General features: G+C 32.6%; 1 protein-coding gene across 3 annotated transcripts in view; it reads left to right on the forward strand.

Moving 5' to 3' along the window:
* The window catches only part of LOC126886795 (glutathione S-transferase-like), a 135,258-nt gene that overhangs the window by 16,709 nt on the left and 105,146 nt on the right, over positions 1–13,403 (forward strand). The window contains exon 4 of one of the 3 annotated variants that reach the window (XM_050653858.1): positions 1,197–1,429. The exons of the other annotated variants lie outside the window; for them this stretch is intronic. Coding sequence (XP_050509815.1) covers positions 1,197–1,385 — 189 coding nt within the window. The 3' untranslated portion in view covers positions 1,386–1,429. Of the gene's footprint in view, positions 1–1,196; positions 1,430–13,403 lie in introns of those variants that run through there. 3 annotated transcript variants of the gene reach the window in all.

Raw genomic sequence — 13,403 nt, forward strand, 5'->3', positions numbered from 1 at the left:
TATGATTTATATTTTTAGGTATATTTTGAACCATATTAAAAAAGAAGCCACATCTCGATAAAAGGTGCCTTATCAGAAAAATACAAAGAGGCAAAAAAGTTTTAAAAACATTGTGTTTAACTAATGGTATCGCAGTAATAGGTTAATTGGAACGTACACAAACACTTGGAGGGTTTAAAGGAACAAAACCCCCATACAATTTTTATGTAAACATATTAAAAAAGAAGCCGCAACTCGATAAAAACTGTCTTATCGAAAAAATATTAAGAGCAAAAAAGTTTTAAAAATAATGAACTTCTAATGGTACCACAATAATAACTTAATTGTAACGTACACAAAAGTTTGGGGCGGTTTAAGGGAACAAAACCCCCATAAAATATTTATGGGGTGCACAAATTTCACTATAATTTTGTTTTGAGATTTTGTTGCCATAAGAATACCCCATGTCCATTTTTAATAAAAAATCTCTAATAGTTTTCGATATATTCGAAAAAATCGATTTTCATTTTGTAACTTCAAAGGGCTGTAACTTTTTTATGTGCATATTAGTACTAAGGTTAATTAGGTTAATTCGAACTATTTTTGGTCCCAGAATATGTGATTTAATTTATGACCTGTATATTTGTTACACCCTGTATATTTATTTATTTTGGGTAAACAAGCGGTGTGTTTGCTTATATCTCAAAAGAGGATTGTTTGTTAGCGAGAGCGGTGTGTCTGCATCGTTCGCATGCTATGTAAAGACTGACTTGCCGGACCACCAACTATTATGTCAACTGGTTTTGCGGTTTTGCGATAATGGCAAGAAGGGCCATAAATTATTGCATCTGCCTTTTAAAGACTGAGAACCTTTTTGTATTTTAAGAAGTTGACATAAAGAGTGTGGCAATCTGACGCATCGTAATCTATTAGTGTTTCCTTGAAAGAAACATTAATTTTATACAATCTATTTAGGGATAACATTTCGTTTCTCGAAATCAACGGCCCTGGTTGGCATATGGTTTGTATATTACATGTGAATTTTAAGTGACTAATGTTGTTTCGTTTTGAGAAAAGTTATTAAAAATTAAGAAAATAAAATTAGCAAAAATAATAATTCAAGCGCATCGCTATACATATATGTACTTATGTTTTCCTATGCACGATTATCTTTACTTACAAACCAAACACTAATCTTAATCTCTGTTTGCTTTCAGATGTCATGGGCTGATATTTTATTCGTTTGCGTGTATGAATTTTTAGTCCCTTGTGTAGGTAAAGAAGCAGTATCTGCTTACCCCAGTTTACAACAAGTTTTGAAGAATGTTCTAGCAGCAAAAGGTATTAATAAATATATTAAAAATAGGCCAGCAGTAGAGGGTTATGATTTAAAACAAGATCTTTAAGAATTTTTTATATATTTTTTATTTAATAAAGTAATAATAATTTTCATTATTTTTTATTTCGAAACATTTAATAATAATAATACCAAAATGTACGATGATCTCTAAGAAGGAACACCAATTTGGACGAACCAGTGTGAACGATCAACAAATAGAAAGATAAAAAAAACATACACCTACCTTGGTATAGACGTGAATGAAAATTGGAATGATGTTATATCTTTCCTTTGCCGTTGTACGGAGTTGGGTCGTGGACTCTGGCAGACGTTACATGCAAGAAAAGAGGATTTAGAAATGTGGCTTTACCGTCGTATCCTGAATCTTATACCGACCACGTTACGACGTTACTAATCAGGACGTTTTATTAAGAATACAAAAAGAAAAGAGCTGTTAACTAAAATAAAAATATCCAAAATCGAATACCTCGGTCATATCATCAGGAACAGTGAGAGATATGGGCTGCTGCAACTAATCTTACAGGGAAACGTAGAAGAAAAATGAGGACCAGGAAGGCGAAGGATTTTCTGGCTGAAAAATCTACGTATGTGGTTTAACACAGCAACCACAAATCTTTTCAGAGCAGCAGTGTGCAAATTATAGATTGCCATGATGGTCGCCAATATCCGAAACATATAGGCACTAAAATAAGAAGAATTTAGAAGCATAATACAATCCATATCACGCATTCGTGGAGTAACGTACACAAGGATTTGGTTTATTTATATTAAATGGATGTACAGGGTGGGGCATTAGTGTGACAAAGTCCAATTACTCGTTTGTCGTAAGAGATACAAAAAAAAAGTTATTGGGGTAAAAGTTGGGGCACGGATAGGACCATAATCTAAAAATATTTTCAGATATACAGGGTGACACAAACTTTCGTTTTTTTTAAATAGGACACCCTGTATATTTTTACATTTTTGGATTTTCCTCGATGTCATCTTTCTCAAATTATGAGGTTTTGTAATAATATACGAGGTAGTTTAAAAGATAATTACGTTTTATTGTTAATTTCGTAGCAACATTCACACCCTGTAGAATTCTAGTGATTTAACATCAAAGTTTTTGTTTATGGTCAAACGATTTATAATATAGTCTACTATTTTTAAACATTAATAATATAGCGGAATGTTTAATATTAATATACAGGGTTGGTCAATTTCACGTAATTTTTGTTGCAGTTAATGTTTGGATTAAAGAATCACGGGTAACTCAAAAATTGAAGCACTTAGGTATAGGAAATGCTTAAGAAATAAAAAAGTACCATAAAATATCATTTCATTAGAATAATAAAATACAGGGTGTTCTATTTAAGAAAACTCAGAAAATACTCATTCCGGGTTTTGACCAACCCTGTATATTAATATTAAACATTTCGCTATATTATTAATGTTCAACAATAGTAGACTATATTATAAATCGTTTGACCATAAATAGAAACTTTGATGTTAAATCACTAGATTTCTACAGGGTGTGAATATTGCTACGAAATTAACAATTAAACGTAAGTATCTTTTAAAGTACCTCGTATAATATTACAAAACCCTATATTTTGTGAAAGAAGACATCGAGGAGAATCCAAAAATGTAAAAATATACAGAGTATTCCAAAGTCAAGTTTCAAAGTAAAGTAAATCATGATTTACTTTACTCTGTTTGGAGTACAAAGGGAACTATTCTCGTTGGAACTTTACCGCGCTGAGCAGATGGGACGTGAATTATATATTGTAAAATTCCCTCATTTTCTTAGTCTCGACATCCGTATGGCTTGCAAATTGTAGAAGCCTCGGAGGTGTAACCAGAGAAGGTTCCCATTGTTTTCATTCTGGTGGGATGTAGAGTAGCTTTATGTTGCTTTATGTGCCATTAGAGTGAAAACTTAGACTTTTGATAGCAGTTGCCGCTAGGGCATCTATGCCATTTCGTTCGTTGCGATCCGTGACTGCACGCCGGGGTTTGTTTTGGTTGGATCGGGGAGAGCAGCATATGTGCCTCCTGATGAGAGACTAATAAGTTTCGAAACCGGTAGAGGTGCTTGCGGCACTCTCTGATTGGACTAGAATATCGCGCGGCTGTAGTTTCGTGTTGCAACGACATTGAAAATGGTTATTCATTTTGATTTTACAGAGTATTCCATTTAAAAAAACATAAGTTTGTGTCACCCTGTTAATACGGGTGACCCTGTATATCTGAAAATATTTTTAAATTATGGTCCTATGCGTGCCCTAACTTTTATGTAAATAACTTTTTTTCGTATCTCTTACGACAAACGAGTCATTGGACTTTGTCACACTAATGCCCCACCCTGTATATGTTACCGGCCAAACCCGATTTCAGGACAAACCCAAAGTACAAAACAAAGTATGATGTGCAATAATCAATATTCAAAGTGGATTTAAAAAATTATTCAAATTGCCTTGTGAATCATCGATAGGTATTATACACCGCTGAAATGATAGCGATACTTTTTGCTTTAAGACACATTAGAGAGATTTTGCACCTCTTCAAATAACCGCTAATTTTGGCTCCGCTATGGTTAACTTTATTAAGCATAACGATTACGGCAACGTTAAAAAGCAGAGTTTTTGCAGCCTGTCGAGTAGGTTTTTCGTGTCATCGTTATCGTTATTTAAACATAACCTCACTTCACAACGTTATTGTAATTTTAAGCACATACTTGAACAGTTTTTGATATTTTAATTTATAGGTCATCAAAATTAGAATCTATGGAAATGTAATTTTACTGATCTTTTTACATTCTGGCAACAAAGCAATTTAACCATTACTATAACGATAACGATAAGCACTACTTTAAACCTCCGTAAATTACGGAATCCCTTATGTTTAATAACGATAACGGATCATATATTCGCTACTGCGCAGACGTAGTATAACGATAACCATAACGGAATTGCAAAATACGAGGTGCAAAATCTCTCTATTGTAGTAACGAACCCTATAGCTGCATAACATTTACAGACAGTAAGAGTGCCGATGATAGACTAACTAACGTACATAAGTCCCAACAACTCAATCATATAGAACTGGAAATTATGACTCTTTATAATAAAATTGCAAATTTAGGAAAAACATCATTATATCATGGATAAAGCGACACGCCGGCATCAGGGGTAACGAAATAGTAGACAGGCTAGCCAAATCCGCCCTAGAAATAGGAGAAGAACTTCCCATGAACTTACTACCCATGTCGGATATTAATATTATTAGTAGACGACACCAAAAAGAAAATTGGCAAAGGTATTATCTAAACACGAGTACTGGTAGTAATTAAAAACAAATGCAGCCTGAAATTCCCATTAAAAGATGGTTTCATTCTGTATCAAATCGCCATTTCCATTTCATAAGAGTTATAAATAGATTGAGATGTAATCATGCTCTTACCCCCTTCATATGTACAGTTTGGGTCTCACAGAGACTTGGATCTACAGACCGAGCGCGTCTCGTAAATTGCACGGTTTCGCGCAATCGTACTTGAGACACGTCAGGTGTTTAAAAATTTGATATTATGTGGTGTGAATTTTTAAAACTTTTAAGTGTGGTTTTTGACCGTTGTGAGAAATTATTTATTTAGTTTTGTGTTTATAATTTAAACTCTTGTTTTATTTTTAAAGTGTTCTTTTTGTTGTAAGTAGAAAATGAAACGTTGTCGTTGTACTAAGTGTAACATAAACTTTTCGAAATCTACTAACTTGACGGCACATGTAAAAAGAAAACATCCAAGTAATATCATGTTTTATACAGGGTGTTTGGTAAAGAATGGGCCATAACTTAACCGTAGATTTCTAAGCTTAAAATAGGTGGATTTAAGCTAACTTACCTTAGCATAAAAGTTGATAATAACCGAAATACAGGGTGTCAAAAATTAAACTTTTATTTTATTTATTCTTGAATATTTCCCGAAAGGCATGGGATAACAACAGGAAATTTGGTAAGCGGGGGTTTTTTGGGATGAGAAATCTAAATTCGCCACCAAAACTGATGTATTACCCAGAGGGCGCCACATATACGTTTTTCAGCGCTCATTTAATACGTTCAACTTTTATCCCCTACTCTATATACTTTTTGAATAAAAACTTTTGTTCTCTCAATATTTTTACTTAAAAAAGGTATACTACATTCATCTCACTAATAAACTCAACTACTGTTTTCGAGATAAACGCATTTTAAATCTGCGATACAACATAATTTTTGCATAATATCATTGTAGCTAGACCCGAAAAATAAACATGAAACCATAATAATTGTGCCAGTTCTCATTATTTATGTCATTGCATCGCAAATTCCATTTGAAGAAGTTTGCGATACATTTTTGTAAATTTTTATGATTTTAAGTTATTTTTCGGGTGTAACTACAATGATATTACTTATGCAAAAAATTATGTTGTCTCTCAGATTTAAAATGCGTTTATCTCGATAACGGTTGAGTTTAGCGAGATGAATGTAGTATACCTTTTTACAGATGGCGTAGCTTAGAGATGCATCAAGTCAAACTAGTTTGATTTTTTTCAACAAACTTGACTTGACTTGAAAACCAAACTTTTTTTGTAAAAAAGTTTGACTTGACTTGATTTCGATATCTTTAGGTTTGACTTGAAATCAAACTTCTTCAAACAGTTTGAAGTTTGAATATCATATTGTGCAACGTGTTTATTTTTAATTCTAATTGACAGCATACCGCCTTTTGTTTTGACTTATTTGGACAGATCTGAACCTGTACTCTTCTTCTTCTTCTTGTGCTACTCCTATCAGAGATGGAAATCATCAAGGCTACCCTGACTTTGTTTACAGCTGACCTAAAATGTTCATTAGTGGTGCAGCCAAACCACTCTCTCAAATTCCGCATCCATGACATTCTTCTACGGCCTGGATTCCGTTTTCCTTCTATTTTTCCTTGCATTATATTTTGAAGTAATGCGCATTCATGACCTCTCATCAGGTGACCCAAATACTCGAGTTTTCTTCGTTTTATCGTTAATAAAATTTCTGGGTCTCTTTCTATCCTTCGTATTACTTCAAGATTTGTGATTCTTTCAACCCAACTTATCTTCAGCATTTGACGGTAGCACCACATCTCGAAACTTTCAATATTCTTTATGTCATTCTGTTTGAGAGTCCAGGCCTCTACACCGTATAATAGCGTGTTAAATACGTAGCCTCTTAGCATTCTTAATCGTAGAGTGATGCTTATATCTCTGTTGCAGAAGAATTTTCTCATCTTTATGAAGGTGGCCCTGGCAATTTCGATACGTCTTTTTATTTTATTGTTTTCGTCTCCAGTTTCGTTTATTAAAGTTCCTAAGTATTTGTAACTTGATACTTTTTCAATTTGAATGCCGTTTATACTAATATATGCTGGTTGTGTCATGATTTTACTGAAGACCATATACTTGGTTTTTTTGATATTAATGTTTATGCCATAATTGTTGCAAGTAATATTTATGTTTGTAAGTAATCGTTGTAATTCTTCTACTGTTCTTGCAACTAGTACAGTGTCGTCTGCGTATCCAATATTATTTACAACCTCTCCATTGATTACGATTCCTTCATTTGCTTGCAAAAGGGCTTCCTGACAGATGCTTTCACTATATACATTAAATAGCAGTGGTGACAAAATGCATCCCTGTCTTACTCCTCTACGTATTTCTATTGCTTTTGATATCCCAGTATTATATGGGTATAAGACTTTTCAATCATCTTCCCAATGGTATTAGATCTGAAATAAACATAAATAAATTTCGAGGCAAACTAAAATCGTACCTATTGCAAAATTGTTTCTATAGTGTAAGCGAATATATGGGTGATGTAAATAATTAATTCTATGTACTGTTTGTATTTTATCTTATAATAATTTTTAAGTAATATTTTATATATGCATATATGTATTTGTATTTTAAACTGACGTATCCTATATCATGTAAATGATCTTGCAGGACAAATAAAGTATTCTATTCTATTCTATTCTATCTCATTTTCTATTTTGATGTTAGCTTTCTGATTCCAATATAAGTTGAGAATTATTCGCAGATCTTTATTATCTATGTTTTTTCTTTCAAGAATGTCTCTTACCCTATCGTGGCGTACTCTGTCAAACGCTTTTTCAAAATCGATAAAACATGCATCTACTTCTTGATTAATGTCTAGGCATCTTTGTGTAAGAACATTTAAACCGAAGAGAGCTTCTCGAGTACCTAGTCCTTTTCTGAACCCCATCTGTGTATTACTAATATCTGACTCCAACTTTTGATAAACTCGGTTGTGGATGATTTTTAGAAATATCTTTAGTAGATGGCTCATTAAAGATATTGTTCGATGTTCTGAACATTCTTTTGCATTGGATTTTTTTGGCAGTGTAACGAATGTAGACAGCAGCCACTCTTGAGGTATAATACCAGTATTGTATACTGTGTTAAATAAGTGCAATATTATACCTATTGATTCATCATTCAAGAGCTTTAGTAATTCAGTAGGAACCCCATCGGGTCCATTTGCCTTTCCAGTTTTGGAATTTCTCAGTGCCATTTCTACTTCACATGTTAGGATTTCAGGTCCCGTTACACCATTTACCTGGACAATGTTATTTATGTTGCCCTCAAACAATTCTCTTATGTATTCACTCCATCTATTAATTTTTTCTGTTAAGTCTAGAATAATATTTCCGTCTTTGTCCTTAAGCAAACTTATTTCATGTCTTCTTTGGGTTCCTGTCAGTTCTTTTACTTTTTTATGTATATTGAATGTGTCATACTTTCTTTCATAGTCTTCTATTTCTACACATTGTTCTTTAATCCATGATTCTTTGGCCTTCTTTATTATTTGCTTTATGTTCTTATCAACCTCTCTGTATTTTTCTGAATTATTCTTCAATTTGCGTTTTTTATCCATTAGTTCTAGTATGTCTGGTGTCATCCACACCTTATGATTCTTTGTAGATCTGGTTAGGTGTTTCTTTCCCGTAGTTCTTATTATAGTGTTTATATACTTCAATTTTTCATCTATGTTGTCTGTTCTGCGGATTTGGTTTTCTGCTACACTGCTACCTGTACTCTGCTAGTCCGCAAATTAGTTATATTGGTTATAGGTTATATTCATATTTAGAAGCATACGCTTTGCTTGTTTGTTGTAATACGTTAGTTTTGAAAGGTGTGCTTTGTGCAATAATGTCTGAACCTGAACTTTTTTACGCTCAGAATACGTACCAGAACAAAGTGAGTATGATTTTGAAAATTTCCCCACTGCAACAATTAAGAGAAAAAAATCTGTAGACGAAGCAGAATTAATTAACAAGAAAAATAAATATGTAGGTATACTGATTTATTTAATGTTTTGGCAGGCGATTCCAAAACAATGAAAATTGCAAAGTGCACATTATGTAAAAATAAAAACAGTGTTATAAAAATGACATAGTGGAACTATGTAGTTCTTTAAAACATCTGAAGGTGCATTTAAATCAAAGCGAACACGAACGAACGAACGAAGGAACGAATTCGTAGGTGTTCGCTTGGTTATTCGTTCGCTACAAAGTAGGACCACAGAATAATAAAATCTAATATTATGTTTATTCTAATCTAATATTATATACTTATATTTACTATGATGTGTATCTTATATTTACTATGTTGTCGAACCAATGTCGGATACAGGTGAAGATATAATTTTTAGCGTTGCTAGTTTTATAGTTATTGCAGGACTTGCCGAAAAAAAAAGGAAGAAGAGAGTGTGCTGTTCGAGTTTGTTACAAAAGGGAAAAGAAGGAGGAGGCGATGCCTTGTTAAGTGATTTAATGACTGACAATTTATTCCAAGTTACAAATTTCTGTAGAATGTCTATCGAAGATTTGGAGTCACCTCTGTTAACCGTCAGGGCACATACAGAAGTTGTATTGACTACATAAGCAAAAATTTTAATGTAAAAAAAATAAAAAAAAAAGTTAATTTGATTTGTGATGAGGACACAAACGGCTATCCATTGCTAATAGATAAAAAATTGTTGAAATGGCAGCAAAGGCGGACCAAACCGATTCAGAAGCTGACACAGACTTGGAATTTGACTGTAGATATGTTGATGCACCTATTGTAACTGACAAAGATGCGTTAATAATCTAGAGAAACTGCATCGCATATGCAATAATTCATTGAGTGGTATTCTCAACAAGAAGAAGCCGATAAAGTAGATTGCATGATCTTATGCCGATTAAGAAATTCAGCCGTCGCAAAATGTGAAGCAACAGTAAAACAAATACAGATTTCAGAATATTTTAAATTGATTCGATTGTATGAACACAAATCCCTCTTATATTGTCAAACAAACCATACAAATGAAATTTGAGAGTTGTACTATGAATTCTCAATTTTTTTTAATGTTCTGTTAACCGTCTTTTCGATTATCCGTCATACCCTTGGTCCGGTGCCCTGACGGATAATCGAGGTTCTACTGTACTGTTAAAGAAAGAATGCTGCTAACCCTCCGCTTTCTTGCAACAGGTGACTTCTATGCAAGTCTTAAGTACTTAAGAAAGAAAAATTTCAACTTAAGAAAGTAACAAATGAATTATGAAAAATATATTTAATGGTAAAATTTAAATAAACAATTAATAATTATTTTTGTAGGTCTATAATTTTAATATTATAATATTTGTATATGTACAAAAATAAGTGCATTACCAGACTTAATTCGGTTTTAGTCACCAGCCAGATGTATTTAAAAGCTTAAAAATAATATGTATTTAGCAGTGACGTAAATTTTCATTATTTTTGACTATTTGTAACGATTCCTATAACTATATATACCAGGTACTTTATACTCTTAACTACCAAAGTGTATTTCTGGACCATCGTTCTGCCAATTCGTTTTCATAATAGAATAAAGAATAGTAGGATTTTTTTATTAGAGTTACAACAATAAAGCAACAAATACTGTAAAATATCAAAGAACCTTTTACTGACAGGTACCCATTTTTACCCAAGTTTCGACAAATGCGGGAAGGCATATTGCCCGCACATGTATTTAAAATGGGCCAGTCACTGTTTGAGTTTAAAGTCGTGTTTCTTGTTAGTGAAAGTGAAATTTTAATACAATAATAGCTAAAAAAATGCAATGTGTGTTCTGCAAGGAAAAAAATGAGAAAATAATAAAGATATTATGTATGTCATTTTCTTAAATATAAGCATAAATTTTGATACGACTTCAATTTCATTTTGTCCTGTCTGTATTCTATAATTATTTAATTTAAAACAAAAATAATTTATCCAGGTATTTTTTATTTTGTTGAAAATTTTGACGATAAATTTTAGTTATTAATATTTAATTTAAATCTATCATTATCAACTAATAGTTTGTGATAAATAATACCCGGTTGCACCAACAGATCTTAAGCTTAAGTCTTCTTCTTCTTCAAGTGCCATCTTCGTTCCGAAGGTTGGCGATCATCAGGGCTATACGTATTTTCGAAACCGCTGACCGAAACAATTCGTTGTTGCTACAGCTATACCATTCCCGTAGAATCTTTAGCCAGGAGTTTCGTCTTCTTCCTATGGACCTTTTATTTCCTGCTATCTTCCCTTGCATAATTATTCGAAGCAGTTCATATCTTTCGCCTCTTGTAATGTGTCCTAAGTATTGCAGTTTTCGTTTTTTGATCGTAAATATGACTTCCTTTTCTTTATTCATTCTTCTCAAGACCTCGACGTTTGTGACTCTCTCCGTCCATGATATTCTCAAGATTCTGAGATACATCCACAGTTCAAATGCCTATAATTTTTTGGTATCAATCTTTTTCAGCATCCACGACTCCATTCCGTAGAACAGCACAGAAAGTACGTAACATCTCATCAGGCGAAGTTTCATTTCAAGGCTCAAATCTCTTCCACAGAACACTCTCTTCATTTTAGTGAATATGGATCTGGCTTTTTCTATTCTTATTTTGATTTCTGCTGAGCTATCGTTGTCTTCATTTATAAAAGTACCTAAATATTTGTATTTGCTAACTCGATCGATAATTTCATTGTGTAAATATAAATTTTGGACATTTCGTGTTGATTTCGATATTACCATAAATTTAGTTTTCTTTATGTTCAAAGATAGTCCATATTCTTCGCTGCAGTCTGCTATCTTATTCACCAATGTCTGTAGCTCTTCAAGTGTTTCTGCGATCAGAACGGTGTCGTCGGCAAATCTCAGATTGTTTAATCTAACACCATTTATTTTAATACCTATGGATTGCTCAGAGAGTGTTCTATTCATTACGTCTTCGGAATAGAGATTAAACAGGGTTGGTGACAGTATACACCCTTGTCTCACACCTCGCTTTATTTCAATTTCTTCAGTGGTATTATTCTCTACTCTCACTACTGCTTTCTGATTGTAGTACATATTTGCTATTAGTCGGATGTCTCGTTTATCTAAATTCTTTTCTGCCAGGAGTCTGATTAGATGATCATGCCGCACTTTATCAAAGGCCTTGTTATAATCTATGAAACACAGCAAAAGCTTAAGTCGAGAATACCATAAGAATTAATATAATATAATTATAATATATTACAATAAGAATACCATAATACAGGTTATTACAATACAATAAGAATACCATAATACATAACATATACAGGGTGTAACAAAAATACAGGTCATAAATTGATTCACATATTCTGGGACCAAAAATAGTTTGATTGAACCTAACTTACCTTAGTACAAATGTGCACATAAAAAAAGTTACAGCCCTTTGAAGTTACATAATGAAAATCGATTTTTCCCAATATGTATATCGAAAACTATTAGAGCTTTTTTATTGAAAATGGACATGTAGCATTACTATGGCAGTAGTATCTTAAGAAAAAATTATAGTGAAATTTGGAAATCCCTCAAAAATTTTATGGGGGTTTTGTTCCTTTAAACCCCTCCCCCCCAAACTTTTGTATACGTTCCAATTTAATTATTATTATAGTACTATTAGTTAAACACAATGTTTTAAAAACTTTTTTGCCTCTTAGTACTTTTTCGAATAAACAGTTTTTATCGAGATATTTTGAATATTTGTCAAATCCACCACATATTTGTATATGGTTAAGTACGATTATGGACACTTGGTAATAATATGAAAATTTATTTATGATTTACATTTTTAGGTATATTTTGAACCATATTAAAAAAGAAGCCACATCTCGATAAAAGGTGCCTTATCGAAAAAATACAAAGAGGCAAAAAATTTTAAAAAGACTGTGTTAAACTAACGGTACCGCAGTAATAGTTTAATTGGAACATACACATAAACATTTATGGGGTTTAAAGACACAAAACCCCCATAAATTTTGTATGTAAACGTATTAAAAAATGAAGCCGCATCTCGATAAAAACTGCCTTATCGAAAAAATACTAAGAGGAAAAAAAGTTTTGAAAATATTGAATTTAAGTAATGGTACCACAATAATAAATTAATTGTCACGTACACAAAAGTTTGGGGGGGTTTAAGGGAACAAAACCCCATAAAATTTTTAGGGGGTGCACAAATTTCACTATAATTTTTTTTTTAAAATGTTCCTGTCATAAGAATGCCACATGCTTATTTTCAATAAAAAATCTCCAATAGTTTTCGATATATTCGAGAGAATCGATTTTGATTTTGTAACTTCAAAGGGCTGTAACTTTTTTTATGTGCATATTTGTACTAAGGTAAGTTAGGTTCATTCGAACTATTTTTGGTCCCAGAATACGTACTTTAATTTATGACCTGTATTTTGGTTACACCCTGTATAATAATAGATATAATTGATAATAAGGTAAGAATCTAAAATTATGGTGCAACGTAAGTGATACTCAAGGAGGCCCTATCTATAAGTAGAGCTTAGCTAAGCTGGAGCTTAAGATCTGTTGGTGCAACCAGGCATAAAACGTGCAAAAATGTCTGGCAATTATAAATTCATATTTCTTCTTCTTCTTAAGATGCTGTGCATTTCTGCATAGACGGTGAAACGTTAGATAGTCAGGATTACATAATTCTGTTTTTAGC

This window comes from Diabrotica virgifera, chromosome 6 (assembly GCF_917563875.1).
Source record: "Diabrotica virgifera virgifera chromosome 6, PGI_DIABVI_V3a".
Classification (NCBI taxonomy): domain Eukaryota; kingdom Metazoa; phylum Arthropoda; class Insecta; order Coleoptera; family Chrysomelidae; genus Diabrotica; species Diabrotica virgifera.